This window comes from Temnothorax longispinosus, chromosome 7, assembly GCF_030848805.1.
Source record: "Temnothorax longispinosus isolate EJ_2023e chromosome 7, Tlon_JGU_v1, whole genome shotgun sequence".
In the NCBI taxonomy this organism is placed as follows: domain Eukaryota; kingdom Metazoa; phylum Arthropoda; class Insecta; order Hymenoptera; family Formicidae; genus Temnothorax; species Temnothorax longispinosus.
The window spans coordinates 16,883,873-16,901,349 of record NC_092364.1 but is presented as its reverse complement, the minus strand read 5'-3'; the positions used below and the strand labels follow the sequence as shown (position 1 = coordinate 16,901,349).

Genomic DNA, 17,477 nt, shown 5'->3' with positions numbered 1-17,477 from the left:
ATGAGCAGAAGAGCCACTATCGAAAGGAAATAATCCTGTTTACGCAACTCTAGCGATTGGAATACAATCACATCGGAGGAATTCTTTTGATCTAAGCGGTTAACGCGATTTATTATTTCACCTTATACGCGTCACCTCAATTATTCTCTCGAGATTTTCGCTCTTTTGATCCTTGTCATATCAGCTGCGAGTGAATTTATTGTGCACAATAGTCATTCGGTACCGTTACGGTCTTGTGACCGTACAGCAAGTTAGCTACTCTGAATGCGGCGGATATCCGCTACAACTTTTCATATCTTTCTCCCTCTGGAGAGGCGTGATGTTTGTTGATTAGTGCTTTTTTTATTTTCAATATTTCAAGTAAATATTCTGTTTTGTAAGCTGACAGTTTGACATGTGCATCAGTTGTTAAACGCGCAATGAAAAATCGGACATTTTGTTTCGAATGAATGTCATACTTAAAATGACACATGTGTATTAACATTTTACATGGAAAAATGTCCACGAGGTATTTCATAATATTAAAATTAACATACCGTATGACATGAAATCTTATCGTAAATCAGGATGTCAAATTCCAATGAATAAATGAATCATTCGTCTTCCATGCGAATGGAAACAAATGACATAGTTCATAGCTCCATTATCAAACAATGGTTGACATATCCACTTTACAACATCTATAAACTGCTTTTCACTCTGACCCCATTTACACTGCATGTATCCGTTGGATACATAGGAATTCGTTTTGCATTGAAAGTCATTGTTTCTGAAGCGGCTAACAATAATTCATTCTTGAATGCCATTTAAAAATATTTCTAGTTGTTTTGTTGATTTTTAAGTGAGTTTATATTTGGGAAGGGAGAATGCAAAAGATAAAAATTATAGAATAAAGTCGCCTCTGATATTTCCTATTACGTCACCATCACGGACCGATATCTGATTTTACCATAAAATATTCATGGTGCATTTTTACGTTCGGGGAACATCACGCGCAAGCAGCGTATCTTCGAAACTCATAAAATCGATTTAGCCGTGACACACTTTTCGCTAATTCCCTAGCCGGTTCCGAAGCGCACATGCCGTTTACGATTTTGTAGAATGATTTAGCTGTTACCGATTGTACTGATCGTATTGGTAACGAAGCGGTAACTCGTTGAAAGGGAAATTGTGAGATAATTCGTTTATAAGGTTCTTCCTCCTTCCTCTTTCAGACAAAACCTGTTTCGCGTGCGTTACGCGAGGCGACGTATCATCGATTTATTAATATCCATGATACTTTGAAATTAATTCATAAATGGTGACAATAATACTTCTCAAGCGAGCGATCATGCGTGTAGGGACGTTCGAAGCATTAACGATTACGGAATCGAGGAAGCGTTGATATTTCTCAAACATTTAAAAAGGATGCTTGAAAAGAGCACAGATGATGGTCGATACCTTGAAGTTCATTCACTCGACGAGGAAGTTCGGACGATAGTAGAAAATGAAAGATGGATTTCGCTCATTTTTATGGTTCGAGAATAGCGAATCCTTGCATCTGCTACGATGTTATTAAGCAAAGGGTATCACGGATATCTGGCTCTTATAATTCAGTCTAACTTAGAGCACGAGGCGTTCAGGTGAATACATAAGTCTCGGTCAGCGCAATGACTGTTTTATGTCTTTTTTTTTTTAAACGTTTGCGCAATGTGGATAATTTATCATAACGCAAGAAGGAGGTATGTGAAGAAATAAGACTATTTCTTTTTAAAATGTAATGTGCTATTATACCACATCATACAATTTTGCGCAAGTTGTCACTTATTCGAATATCATAAGATTAGCTTTTGAAGAAATCGAAGGGTTTATGCTCAAAGTAATGGGTTCTCACAGTGAGATAAGAATAATTTGTTTATTTATTATTTCGTTTATGCAATTTATTTAAGTAAATTGTTGGATTCTTCTTGCAGATGGCGTGGCTCCGTTTACAAGCTAATCTGGCGAGAACTACTGGCATACCTATTCTTCTACTACCTCATCAATTTTACATATCGATACGTGCTGAATGAGCACCAACGACAGTGAGTATACGAATATACCCGGAACTAAGTAATAACTCTCGTAAATTCCATTCTTTACGAGGGAGCGGAAGGCTGAAGAAATTTCGAACGGAAAAAGAAATGTTTCGGAATAAAATCCTCGTACATTGATATTAGGGCGACAGCGCACATTTTTTTATTATTAAATTCTTTCTCGCATTCGGTGACGATTATTCCCGGCCATAATTTCAATACAAATTGCCTCGGAGGAAACTCAGGAAGCGTAATACTCGATTTAGCAGAACTCAAGGCAATGCGGGGTAGGAAACGTGTTCAATGTACGTATAAATAATTTGAGCAGACAATGTTTGTCTGCTCTTGATCGTGGGCCAGGAGAACAGCGATTTTATCCCGCACTTTCCGCTGATTATTAACTCGTTTGTCGCGTTCTTATCAGGAATAACGCCGAATTCAACGATCGTCCGGCTGGTGCGTGAGCGTACGCTGCCATAACTGTATTTTATGGACGTAGATAAACCCGTGCAATATCAACCTTGGCCCGCCAGCAAATCCGAAGGTTCCAAACACTTTGATCACGGTCACGCGTATCATCGACTAACATCGAGGAATTTACAATACCTTCTTTTTTTTATTGGTATTCATTGTTGTATTTTTGCCACGCAGGACACTCGGTAACCTTTCCTTCGTTTACCTTCATGATGTTCGATCGGTTGCAAGCGGGAGAGCCAAGCGATAAAGATCTTTAACATATATTAGTGAACAGCAATTTGTAAATATAAAAATTATACTAAATTCTAATCATATTAAAAGAGTGCAATTGTTTCGCGAGTAAGAACTTGACCATTGCATACTAATTTTGTGAACTATTTCATCGCATTGTTTGTGAAATTAATCGAGATATTCTATCTTCAGCAAAATGTATTTTCGTGTCTTCGCTGTAAATTCATTAAACAATCGCTGCGGGTGACTCGTATCCAAGGACAGTCAATGCCCAATGGACTCCTACAGTGAATGCAAACGACTGTCTAACTAAAAGTATAATTACGGCGCATATTCAAGTAGAAATGCAATAAGCTTACACTTAAAAAAAACGTAACACTTGCATACAAATAATATTATTGTTATGTGATGTATTTGTATTAAGAAATTACAATCTACTATGTACTTACTGTGTATATCTAAATACAGACATAATAGTTTTTTCTGTGATTTACTTAAATCGTTTAAACATCAATGCAGTTATTTCTTACAATGTACAATTTTTAAAAGAATTCTTTTGATGCGTCCTCCTGTACGCAAGAAACTACATCATGAAACGTGTTGGACAAGCGTCTGTGTCCGGCGTTAAAAGGAGACATAAAAACGTAACCTGTTATTTATGCGGGGCTGAAAAAGGGGGATAAAGAAGTGTCAGAAGAAAGCGCAAGGATGTAAAAAGATTTCTCCTTTAAATTGCTTCGATTCGTCCGTGCTAAATTTAGAACTGTAGAGACGGTTTAAGGCGGGTTTAGGTTCGAGGGTAAAGAATGAAATAAGCGATTCAGCATTACTGAACAGAGCTAAGCGGACTGCACGCGGTGCTTTGCAAGATTAATCATCCTTCATTGAGATTCCAAAAACCCTTTCGCACTCAGATTTATCTGACAAGCGTCTTTTTTTAGACAAATGTAAAATACCTTTCGTGTCTCGATATATGTAAAATGCTTCTTACGATATATCGTAAAAAGTATTTTAAATTATCAGATTACTTTATTGAGTGTGCCTTTTTAGAGAAAGTATTTGATACTGCTGCGTCGTTACTCGAATGACTACGTATGATATCAATATCAGTTCCTTGTGGCCATGATATTGTACGTTCAGGTAACGGTAAGTCAATATTACCTCAAGAGTGCGAATACGGGGCCAGTTATTCGCGGAAATTCCAACATAAACCTACTTACTGAGACATCCTGGAATCGCGGCGTTAATCGGTCAGAATTGATGTGCGAAGTCGTAAACATAACCGTCTTCGGCTACTTTTATGCGTTGTGATTACGCTCTTCTTAAAATGACCCGTTGCGAGGCAATAACCGATGTTGACGAGCGAAGCGAGGAAGGAATCAGACTCGCCTCGAAGACGCTTTCGATAAAACAGATTTGCGCTTTCGCTTGCAGTTAGTCGCCAAAACAAAGTAGAAATCCGCATTTATCAACGCTGATCAGCATGTAAGAGGGATAGTTGTCTTCGGGTGTGCGCGAGTGACGGTATATCACCTCAACCTTGCTCCACTTTGAGCGCACGCGAGTTTGTACAGACAATTCTAATACACAATTGTAATACACTTTAACAGTATTCAAATTCACGTCAACATTTCGAATGGACTAGCCTTCTGCAATCCCTTAGAAAATATTTCCTTATTTATATTATTACTCTTCTTTAATTTACCATATTTGTTAATTATGACAGTATTTAATAATGTAAGGATATAATATGGTTAAAATGTATGTGCATAAAGAAATTTTGTTTTAACATGAAACACGAAACAAAAGTTTGAGTAATTGATAAATTGTTAAAAAAATTTTTTATCTTTTCTGCAGGATTTTCGAAAAAATACGTTATTACTTCGGCAACTCCAGCGAATCCATACCCATGTCGTTCGTCCTGGGATTCTACGTAAGCCTTGTTGTGAAAAGATGGTGGGAGCAGTACAAGCTCTTGCCCTGGCCGGATAATCTGGCCCTCTTCATCAGCGCTGCCATTCCTGGAAACGTAAGTAGAACCTGTCCATCGCGCGCGAGAAAAGGATTCCTTTGTTGGTCTCAAATATGATTAAAAATATGGTGGCAACAAAGCGTTCTTCTTGAAAGGATAAACGCTATTCTTATTCGTAAAAGTACTGCGAGAAATAAAAGCATTTCAGATGCAAAAAAGAAACTTTAAGCAATCTCTTTAGCGAAAATGATGTTTTTTTTTCCTGCGAAGAAAGCGACCCGCGACAACGTTAATAGATGCAGCCTTGCTTCGAGTAGTCGCTCGTGTTACGTTCGGTCTCATTACGCTAATGAATTGCCGTGACACGTTTCGGTGTCGTTAACCTAAGTAGGTGCCAATCCAGTCATGCCACGCCCAGAAGCGAAAAAAATGTACGGGACGATGATCCTATAATTTCGCAGCCGGTGGCAATTTCGCTTTTTTTATTCGGTTACATAGCTAATACAAACGCCAGGGAACGGATTATAATGTGTTATTTGCTAGGGCCTTGACATAAATAAATATCCCGTTCGTATTTATAATTGGTTTAGTTGTGATAAGCATGCTCGTTTAGCGATAAAAGTTAATTTATTTTTCTTTAAATCCAAACGCATTTGCATAATTTAAGTATAATTGCGTCTTTACTTTAGTACACTAAAATATATACATCCTCGATATTTTCAATATTTCAAGCAATCGTTGTTTTATTATGATCTTACTGCTGATACTTGATAAATTTTTTAAGAAAACTCTTTTCAATTACTTTCGTAAATTCTCTGAGGATGATTCTCCAGTCGTGAGACGAAGAGCTTTAATTTGGACAACGAAGGCGGTTCGGTGCAAGTTTCCACCTCTGGTCAATGACTCAGTGTCGGAGTGAAAGTGCAACGTACCATGGCGAAAAAGAAGGACGAACCTACGCGCGCGCGCGCGCGTCATGCACACTTATATATACATATATACACACGTATATATTCTTCTTCTATACACTATACATACTGATCCATTACTTCGACTTCTAATAAAATACATGTCCATTGGTCATCGAGTGCTAAACTCGTACTACACATGGTGGATGGCTTGCAGCCATCAATTGCTACTGACGACGTTACATTAATAGAGCGAGAGTCGATCAATCGCTACTAAACGATTTAATCGTTTCCTTATGCAACCGCCCTCTTCGCCTCACACACTCAACTCCAGCACTAATTTCATATATTAAACCGCATGGAACGTGCGTCCAGAATGCAACGATTTTCGAGAAAGTTTCGAGAAAAAGCGGTTTGATTGCACGATGTCCCGCCATGCGTACAGTTATTTTTTCTGAAAATGTCAAATTATGGATCTTTAAATCCGAAGCTAGCTAAGGTGTCGCACTACACCGCGGAGCATGAAAGAACGTTGGATTTATTTCATGATTTTCTAACATTTTTTATTATACATTTATTATTGCATTGAGAAAGATATACTTGTGCTACCGCATAAACACTTCGCTACATTCCTTGTCTACCTTCTGACTGTCATTCCACCTTCGTGCGAGAAGCATTATCGCGTTTATGTACAACGGGCTTCTTCAGCCAATGATTCACGAATTCATTGTGGTCTCTCCTCAATTTGCAATGGTATGATAACGATCTCGACTTCAATAAATTTGCGCAACGCAAAATATCCAATTTATATTATAAGTAGTTAAGTAGTATATTATAAGTAGAATTTAAAATACATTTGTTATTATATAAAATATATAGATAAAATATGTTGGAGTACATTTGCATTAAACATAAAATTAAAGTAATCTGCCGCGAATTATAATTTCAAACGATCAAATTTCCGCGTTAAAACAACTTTCGGTAGGAACTTCAGTGAGATCAAAATTGCACTAGGTGTGTTTTAGACGTATTAACGACATTTAAAATTACCGGTTGTTACGTTCTTTCGGGCATTTTCGATTCAAAGCGCAGCGTGCATGCAATTGCGTGCGTACGGTGCAGTGGATCTCTAGGAACGACGGGTTCCGATGGAATTTTTGCACGTAGGTAGGGGACAAGGTCCTCAGCCACGGAACAAGCCCACGGTTATATACATACGCCCGGTCATGTAATCGCGTAATACAGAGTGTTCGATTTGTGAATGAGCAGTGCTGCAGTAGTCAACACGGGGCTTCTGAGCTGCGCCTTTCATTGAAATCCAATTGTAATGCGAAACGACGATCGACGTTCGGACTGCTACCTTTCCCCACGAGGAGGGTCGTTCGCAAAGCTGCCAAACTGGGCATTTTTACATGCGTGACGGGTAAGTCGCAGAATTCCGAGGAAGGAGTCTGTCTCGTTTTTCGTACGTGCAAATGGAAGATGATGATAAGGCCATAGAAAAGATAACGGTGGTCTACGAACGTCGAAAGACGATTCAGAAAATGCGGAAAGAGAAAGGAATCGCTTCAAGAATGAAGGATTGTTACCATTTCCCTTTTTTTTAAATATTTTTCAACGCGGTTGTAACTGCCATGCAATCAATAAAGCTTGACGTAATTTCTTATGACAGCTCTACGTGCCTGAGAAGGTTTATAGCTCATCGTCGCTGGTGAGCGAAGAATGCAAGGAACCTCCGCGCTCCGTGGAGGCGATGTTAATTAATGTGTGATGTATAAGGTATCGACAGTCATGAAGAAAAGATATCTTAGTAATATAAACTAACTCCGACTTATCTTTTGCAATTTATATAAATTAAGATCTCAAAAATATTTCCAATCTTCAACTAATTTTCCTTCAAAGTTGTGACAGTTTGAGCATACGGAAAATCTGAATGTCGACATCGTCGATCATTTCCGATTAAATTGATATTCCTCCAAGCGATTGCGGCCGTTGGTGGATTGCAAAACGCGGTTACAAAAGTGCGCGTCAATGTCCAAGAAAGAAAAGAAAATAGCAGGCGTCATCGGGTTTTTCTCCGACTAATATTAGAACAGTTTAAAACGGTAGCAGTGGCCAGGGAGAAGCTCGTAACGTCGGGCCAAGAGAACAAGGGGAAAGTATGTGCGAGACGTGGAAACGTGTCTGGCATTTGTTAAAACGAATTTTGAAGTCGGCGCCGTTCAACCGATACTGATTTATTGCAAATTCAGGTTTTTATTAAGGTGGTGACTTTAAACAGCAGATCGAATGGTTTCTAAATTTATTAGCGCGAGTTAAAATCTATTGCGCGAGCTAGCAGTTAAAATTAGTAAAAAAAATTAATGCATTAAAAGAATTAACGCGCTCATCTTAAATTTACCAAAAAGACATATAAAATATAATTCACGTATGACTGTTTGTCTGTTTCAGGACGAACGGGGGCGATTGATGAGACGCAACATCGTGAGGTATGCCGTGCTCGCGTACGTCATTACACTGCAAAGGATTTCGCTCCGCGTTAAGAGGCGTTTCCCGACTCTTCAACATATGGTGGATGTAGGTTAGTAAGTTACATTTTCGAAATTTAGGTAATACTAGCATGCAAAATGCGATACAGACGATATCTTGAACTTTCTAATCGTAACGTGATATTGGTAATCGAAGCATGCGGAAATTGAACTTGATTTCGCAAAAATATTCTTGAAAACGTTTATTGCTGTGATCGTGCTTAATTTACGAAGGCAGAACACGAGATCAAATTAATATATTTGTCATTCCGATATTTCATTTCATCAACGAAATCGTCCCGACGAAACATTCGTCCTAAATAGGATTATAATAACAGATTCTCAAAATAGCTCATCAAAACTAATTGTAATTGGAAAGATTTCTAATGTATATAATCATCGTGAATTATTATTCTCTCGATGAGGGACATTGTGCTTAGCCAGCAATGCTCAGCTAGCTAGACCTTGACTTCCACGGATCGTTGCGATCAAGTGCCACTTTTTATGATCGCTAATATTGCCCATGTCTTCAGTAAACATTCAATGATCATTCAAGTCTTTTTACATGATATTTTCTCCACCTCCAAAAATTAACCGACTGTTGATGTAATTTTTTCTATGGTCATTTTCAGTTTGTACAAATATCTACACATCTAACAGATCTTTTTATTTATAGATAAAAAAAATTTTTAAAAGATCTTGAAATATTTTCCATAATTATTCTAATAATACTCTCGTGCAATATTACTGTTAGTGTAATCAATGTCATTGTTGGTATGTCTTCCTGCTTACGATTGCTGGAGCGCTATAATAACCACCGCACGGTCAAAGATACCTTCAATAATTACGATACCGACAATAGTACTGTTGTTCAAATTTTTTCAATTCGTTCGATGTCCAGCCATTCTTTCAATCGACGAATGCAACGAATGAAAATAATGTCCTACCTGCATTGAGCAGAAATCACTTTCCTCTTTGTGCTGGAGCTCAGTGCGCGGCACTCTTATCACATTACGCGCCACCTTTCCATTAGTCGGCGCGTATCGGCGGACAAAACCGCGTTCACCGCATCATCCATAAACATATAATATAATGTAGCTGCGCCGCGTGTGCCATGACTGCCACGACGGTGCAAGGACAGTCTGGTAATTCTGACTTTTTTCGCCGCTCTTCGAATGCGACTGCGCCAGCAATCGTATAAGCGATATCGTGACCATTGAACGCTCGACAACTATGACACTTCTGTCGCGCGTTAGACGTCGCGCGAAATAATGGATGACGGCGAAACAAAGTCGTATGTTTCAGCAGTTAGCGCATTAAGCGGTACTCAACGGCGCAACGTTGAACAACCGCACACCTATTATCCGTTGCAAACGGACGATAATTCACGTTTAGCTTTGTCTTATCGATATGTCAATTTACAGATAACTATCGGATTTGACAACCGATGCATAACGTAGACATGAATATGATTAATGAGACAGACATCAAAATCTGAAATATCTTTAATGAAAAGTAACTCGACATTATTACGGGTTGCTTTTATTTATTAATTCGCATTTATATCAGTTGAATTAATCTGTTTAAATAAGCAACTCGCCTCCCCTTTGATAGTATAAATATTAAATTTCTAAAAAAATAAACAAAAATTGTTAACTTCATCGCTAGAAGTGTAATAAAGCTGGTAAACAAATAAGGCAAAACAAATAATACAATATTATATTCAAGCGAGATTCTCTTTCAAGTTATCAATCTTCATTATCCGGACGTAAGATTTATCTTCTCGATTGTTACGTTATCTTTGCTACTTCCTGTAATTATATCGTCTACAAAGAAGCCTGCACATTTAAGTTTAGTTTCTTACTATCCGACTGTCAGAGCGGATGTTACTCCAGAAATAGCTCGCATTTCTCCAACAAGGATCTCGCGAATGCTCCATGAACATGAGAATACCATTCATCCTTAGATCGAGGAATATAAGTGGTGGAATCTACGGTAAGAACCCGCTCTTCCATGGAAATGACTTCGCGAAAGAAACTTTCCGGCGCGACGAAGCTTTGCTCTCAGAAAAACAAACAGGATCTAAATAGGAGGAATCTTTACTATCGTGGAAACAAAATCTACCCGACGACATGCTTTCTGCGCGACAGTCTCATTAATAATGTATGTGTGAAAATTGCATTGCATTTCTATAAATAAAGCGATGCCAGCTTTTTTGGATTTTACTGGAAAACAGTCTTTCATATAATGAGATAATCATTAAATGCATGATGAAATTGAAGGAATGTCAACGGAATGCTGATATATATTTTACGGCATGCGCATTAGAAATGTAACGATTCCCACGTTGTGCAAGCAGGACATTACAATCGTTGTCGCCTTTGAGGAAAGAATGAGGAAGTACGCGCAAAAGGTGTTCGCACATTATAAATTTTGCAAAAATTCGATAAAGTACAAAAAGAAGACATTTTCTACAAGCTACTCATATACTGACTTGATACAAATAGATCATTTAACATGTGTATTAATTTGATAATTTGAGTTTATGAGAGAGAAAATGGAAATGATAGATCATAATAGAGCTATGCTTACATTCAAATTTGCAATAAATACGCAAATTATTTAGAATATGTATTCTCAGCGAAGGTCAAAATCTTTAATGCATAACACGCATGATAAAAGATCATTCAGAAATAGATGTAAATGGAAGGAAAGAATGACGTGTTTCCCCTTTGAAATACAACTTCTATCAAGACAATCTATATATGACAAAGTTATGAGCAAGAAATTGCTGACGCAAATGTGTACATTATGTATGCAATTACGTACATGTATCAAACTCCAAACAAACATTATGTTTTTGATAGGAAGTATATCATATATATTGTAAAAATAGATATCGCATTCAAGATTAGAAGACAACGGTTTTAGAGTAGAAGCATATAATACGAAAAAGATTTTAACTATTGGTTTTTATCTTATAGTGTCTTTAATTAAAATGTGACGTACTTGAAGCTGCATAATACGCGAATGTAATATCCACTATGACAAAGTCACGGATAATAAATTTCGCAGAATTGACCGCGCTCAATAGATATCTTCTTCGAGAAAACATGTGTGTAGGTATATGCGTGTGTGCAAATACAAAATTGCAACGGACGTCATTCGAAACGATTTCATGCATGCGCGTGTCCGACGAGTGGTCGTTGACATCGATGAAGTATTGCGAAAGACACGGAATAAATTTGCCGCTATGACTCGTGTCAGCATTTACGTATATATTTGTCAAGGAGTCGCGTAAAGCTCGAACTTATATCCCAGTAACAACAATACGAACTTTATCGCGTATTTTTCCAACAACAATAAAATCAAATAATTCCGAATGAAAGAAACGTCTTATTCTCGACTTAACTTTCAAATTTGACAGCTACAAATGGCTTCATGAATTGAAAATCTTTGTATTTATATTTTAAACGAACGTTTCGCAAATGCACTCAATAACGAGACGAACCTCGGCGCCGAAGATCCCTGAAAGAGCAGAAAGTCGTTCTGTCGCGTGTCTGTGATCGCGCGAACGATCGCGAGTGAGATTATACAGTGCGACGAGAAGAAATCTCGAAACTCGAGTCTTGAAAGTCGAAATTATCCGCGTGTACCCAATTCCCCCGGCGAATTACGATCTGGAAATCGTCAGGCGCCGCGACGGCGGTCGCGCTCGTCTATATTCTGTCGGCCGCGACTGCCTCTCGCGCGCCGCGCCGCGCCGACAGGCAATTTTCACGTGCGTCCGGGTAATTTTCAACGAGCACGGCGAGAGACCGCTTAGAAACGCGGAGCGCCGGCGCCAGTTCCTCGTCCTTTTCCTTTTCCTTCTCGTCAACTCCTTGTTTTGTGGCCGCGTCGCTGGAGCAAGCGCACCGCGCCGGCATCTCGCCGCTTCTATTCCCCGGAGCCGAGCCGAGGCAGACGTTGGCGCGGGCTTCTTCATGCCTCCGCCTCATACTCCTCATCCTGTTCTCGTTCTTGCGTGCCGCTTCTTCCTCCTGGTGTATACAGAAATAACCCGATGCGATTGCGGCCGATCCGATGCGCTAATGCCGTGCGTTGCTCGATAATCATCGGTCACGTCTTCGCGATTTCCTCGAGAGGAGTTTCTTGGTCTTCGTACGGCGCCCTTGCTTCTCTCTTTTCCGCACAGACCTCCTTGCAATCATCCATTGATTTTCACCGTTAACGCACCGGTACGCTTTTCCCTCTGGCTCCGCCACAGATATCACTTAATCGTTTCAATCTCGTTCTGTTTCAAGACCATGATCCGTCGGTTTATTGCGTATTCTAAATGCACTTGCTATCAGATTAATGGCTCTCAGATAGAATTACATTCTTTCACGATATGCCCGGCGTCCATCAATCCATGCGAGGCAAGCAACTTATTAGCTTCGTTCAGCGCGATCGTCGTGTTGTTCTGTCAGAAGATGATACCCAGGCGAGCGATTGTGGAAGTTATCTTGGGATCTGAAAGATTCCTCGCAGTTATATCGGGACTAGATGTTAAATATAGCCGGCGTAATGAGAGCCATAATCTAGCTGCGACTGCAGGTGGTAATCGGCTAGACTCTCCGGTATCACGCTGGCGATACGTGAGCTGCCGTTTCGCCTTCTTCGGCAGCTCCGCCAGTTGTGAAGGCTTCAGGAATCACACTGCTGGCCGTCATCATCATCATCATCATCATTATCTTCAACATCGTCGTCATATCATCATCATCATCATTATCATCATCGGTGGCATCCTCAAGTCCACATCAGCGAGAGCAGAGCAAGAAACTTGAGAATCCGTTTCTTCGTTTTTTTTTCTTCTTCTTTCTTTTCTTTTTCCATCCTTCGTATAAACTCACTGAACGACCGTAATACGCCAATGTGTGCGCAGCACGCGCTACCTATATTTAGCACAAATTATTGTCCCAGGTAGAATTTCTCCGCGATTATGCCAAACGATCGGCGGCGCGGGCACGATCCGCAAGAAAATAATTACGCCCGGATATAGCAGCTTCGAGAGCACGCGCTCCATCGGATCGGTAGATAAGATTAGATTGTCCAGTAGCCGTGGGTTTCAAAGGAATTTCACAGTAGTCAAGGCGAGAGACGGGGGAAATCTATGGTATTAATTAATCCCGCGATAAAACTTTTATGCGCGATTATGCGCGTGACACAATAGGCGTTTTCTCACTGGCGGATATCGTCAACGGCAATTGGGCTTTCAAAAAGGAAACAATCGAATTCTTGCAATTAACGTGTCGCAGATAACGGATTCCTTCGCGATTTATTCGTGGAACTCTCCAACATTCTCGAGTCCCTCGAGGAACAGTTATAGAGCGCGTCTGGGTCACGTGAACGTGTCACTAGCCTCAAAAGAGCGGAAAAACCGTGAACTTTATCTGAACATAACGTTACGTAGATATCGGCCTTGGGGAAGGTCGGACCTTGACCATGTTCGCCTAAATGAAGGAAACGAGAGAACGAGGAGAAACGCGCGCTGGACTCCCGGAATATAAGATTTCTTAATCATTTGACGTCTTTATGAGTGTTCATGTGCACGCGCGCATGTATATATCGCGTATTTATGAATCTGCTGCGTGATGTATAAGCGATGCATTTCTAATTAACAAAAATGTTTCTTCTATTTTTTTATTTATAATCGTCAGGTGGTTGTTCGGTGTATATCCTTTTTTTGATAGACATCCACGTTTTACCGAGTTTAAAATTAATCCTTGCGCATACGCTTTACAGTTAATTTCAGTTTCTACGCAGTGTCGTTGCATCCAGCTAAATAATTAAGGATGCGAATCAGTGTTCATTCGCATTCTTAATTCATAGGCATCGGTACATCACATTTGATTAACGTGCTTTGCACAGAAGCTCCGTTTTCCACGGTACAGAATAATTAGGCATGCGAGTCACCTTGGTCACGGATCTATAGAATTCAAACTGATTTAAATAGAGTCTTTCTATTCTGAAAGTGAGATTGGAACATTTACATGCGTTACCTGTCAGAGATAATTACTATTAAATAATCTTTTACGAGAAAACAAATTTTATGCAAAAATTTATTTAAATTATTTGTGCTTAATCTTCTATAAAATTACTCTAATATTGAATCAGTCATTGAAATATTGAATCCAACTTCTTTGTTATAATGCAACTTTTCTTTTTTAATAGTTATAAAATCGACGTGAACTTTCATGCCATATGAAAATAATTATAAGCGAGATAGCCTTTCAAATACCTTTTTCCAAGCATCTGTTTATCATTGATGTATACCACTGTGTGTTTTTGCCTAACGATTCACATCATGAATCAATTACTCTGTCTCAGAAATGAATAAATTATTCTATCTCAGAAAGTGTCAGTAATGATCGAGTTTTACGATCGGCTTGGCCATGGAAAAGCCCATAAATTTCTCCTGCGAGCATAAGAGATTCGCGCTTGGCAACGGAAGCGCTTTGTCGCTCAGATGATAGTGAAATCCGTTAATGGCCGCGTCATGTGTTGTGCGATTTGCGGGGATCGCGACGACGCACGTGAACGCATAATGCACGCGCGTCTCGACTCGGAGCACGGACATGATCGATTTTCTCTTTGGCAGACGCAGTCTATTGACATCCAGCGCGCATCCGTCGCAACGCACGCGCCGAGTGGCTCCGAAGTTGCTCGCCTCTAATTACGCGAGAATATTTCCTAATCAGTGCATTTTCACTGGCGCCAAGTCTGCGACTTGAGCTCGGCTACCACCTTCCACATATGCATGCACGGTATATCGTCGATGTAACAGAAAGTAGGTACTATTATTCACGTGCAAGAGGTTTATTATTACGCGCCAGAGATTTCAAGAAACTAATTGTATCTCCTGGAAAAATTTTAATCATTATCGGTCAAACCCTTTTTCTCTTATTTTATTGTTAAAAATTGTAGATCTGAGCTAATTTATTCTTTCATATATAATATCTAAGAAAAGATCTGATATATACCTAAGAATACCTAATAAGATCTGAATAGAATGGAATTTAATTATAACTAAAAAGACGTGGAAACATTTTCTTCTCAATTAATAATTATTGTTTTGATCATATATTTTGATCATATATATTCTTTTTTTTGATATCTTTTTTACAGACACACAATTATTTAAAACAATTGTTCTCTTTAGGTAGTGCATTATAAATAATATGTATTAAAATATTATTTTATAGAGCACGCGTGACAATTCTTCTTCAATTCAGTATTAATAATATAGCAGGAATGATTCATTCTGAAAAGCGCAGATTTCTTATCATTGATGCCTTTAGTTAGCCTGCAAAAGAAAGCCCGGGACAACAGCCGGATATTACTATATCAATTCGAATGGCCCAATGTCGACGTCCCACGACACTTTTACGCGATACATCCGCATTCACACCGGCTCCCGCGTTGTAGACTATGCTTAAAGAGTTACGGACCGGACAGCAGACTGGTTTTCTCCGAAGGATACTGCTTTTCAGCGTCGTCGGCAAGGATATGAAGAACGAGTGGAACCGAGAGAACTCGGTTTATTTTTTATTTCTATCGCGACCTTGCCAGCAGAGCAAGGATCCCCGCGTTTGTTGACCCCTACCGCGTATCCTTCTCCCTGGGTGCTCGTACTTCATCTCGCTCATCCACGTCTGTATAGCCAATGGTCCCGAGAGGTAAACATCCTGCCAGGAATGAAGGGAACCACTTCTTCATCGCCAAAGTCGTTTTATTTGATGAGACTTGCAAAACTTGACTGCGCTTGGGTACAATTTTCTGGAATTTTATCCGCACCGCCGTATAATCGCTTTTGAAAAATAAATCTTTCGTCTCGTTCTGAAGGCGCGGTTCTATGTTGTAACTTTTGCGTCAGCATTCCTTGTTGACTATGTTCCTAAGTCGATAGAAACTATTTTTTAAATAAAGAAGATATTTTGTGAATCGTTTGAGAAAAATAATATGGTATTTATATTATTTATATTTAATTTATTCCATCATTAAATCTATTACGCATTTTTAGATATTTAAATAAGAATTATTACTTTCCCATTCTTATTTTCCCCTTACTCTCTATTTCTATTTTTCCTATGTCTTAAAAAATTATATAGATATCTATATCTATATTTAGAATTCAAGAGTATCTTAATATTTTTTTTGCGCATTGAGGCATCGGAGTACTTTAATTTTATGTTCTACAATTCTACAACATCATCCATCTATTTATATCGGTCAAAGCGTAAATGATGCGAAGAAAGCTAGCTACTAATCCAGATTTAATGATCGGATTCAAACTCATTACACGCGCATTGAGTTTTATACCATAAACGCTCTACCGATGTTCACCGATACGATGATTATGATTTACGAGCTACAGTTTAATGTAAACAACTACGGGGTCGAAGAACTATAACATATGGTCAGGCGCTTTCCTAATGCGCGCTGATTTGCTTCTATTAACAGATACTAATGGCATTAAATAATTCTTGTCTCTTCTCCTAGAGACAGTAGTAGCGGTTCTATGTCATCAGACACGCGGCGCGTTCCGCTTCGAGCGGTAAATTTTACACCAACGCGCGAATTGAGCGGATGTTATCTCATAAATTTGTGCGATCTGTTAAAACCCGTGAAAGTGAATATAAATCACCTTTATGGGCGCTTTCGAAATTTTTTTAGGCGCATATGGCGCCACGCTTTTTTCGGAAATTGTAAACCGAAGTGTAACATATGGAAGTGTAAATATATATAGGATTGTTTTTTATTATTGCAAACAAAATGTGTTGCAATTTGCAAAATTATTTTAATTATTTAATCTTGTTTTAAGTGTTATGTTAAATACTTAAATACTGATAATATTCGTTTCGACATATTTGGTCTTCACTGCCAGTAATGTGTCGCAGTACGCGAATGAGTCACTCGATGAATTATCGGCCGTTACTTTCAGTCGCAGCCTGCGAATTCTCAAGCTCATTGTGCACTATATCATGTGCACTGTGTGACATCGATATCAAGGTCGCGTGATGAATGGGGCGAGCTGATCGCAAATCAATGTGATCGATCATTCAAAAATGATTTCAGTTCAAACATTCTGCGATGTTTACTAATATTCGTTAAAAGTGCACAAGACATATGTGTTTGATTAAAAAATCCGGTTACAATAGAACATTTAATTGCTCCCATTTTGCATTTGTTGCATTAATTGTCCCAAATATTATGTTTATATGAATGATAATTATATTTATATGGAAAACGAGAGTTACTTACG

General features: G+C 38.9%; 1 protein-coding gene across 1 annotated transcript in view; it reads left to right on the top strand.

The window, feature by feature from the left end:
• Best2 (bestrophin 2) overlaps nucleotides 1-17,477 on the top strand; it is a 48,703-nt gene that overhangs the window by 19,898 nt on the left and 11,328 nt on the right. The window contains exons 2-4 of the mRNA XM_071783159.1: nucleotides 1,953-2,063; nucleotides 4,620-4,791; nucleotides 8,094-8,223. Coding sequence (XP_071639260.1) covers nucleotides 1,953-2,063; nucleotides 4,620-4,791; nucleotides 8,094-8,223 — 413 coding nt within the window. The remainder of the gene's footprint in view (nucleotides 1-1,952; nucleotides 2,064-4,619; nucleotides 4,792-8,093; nucleotides 8,224-17,477) is intronic.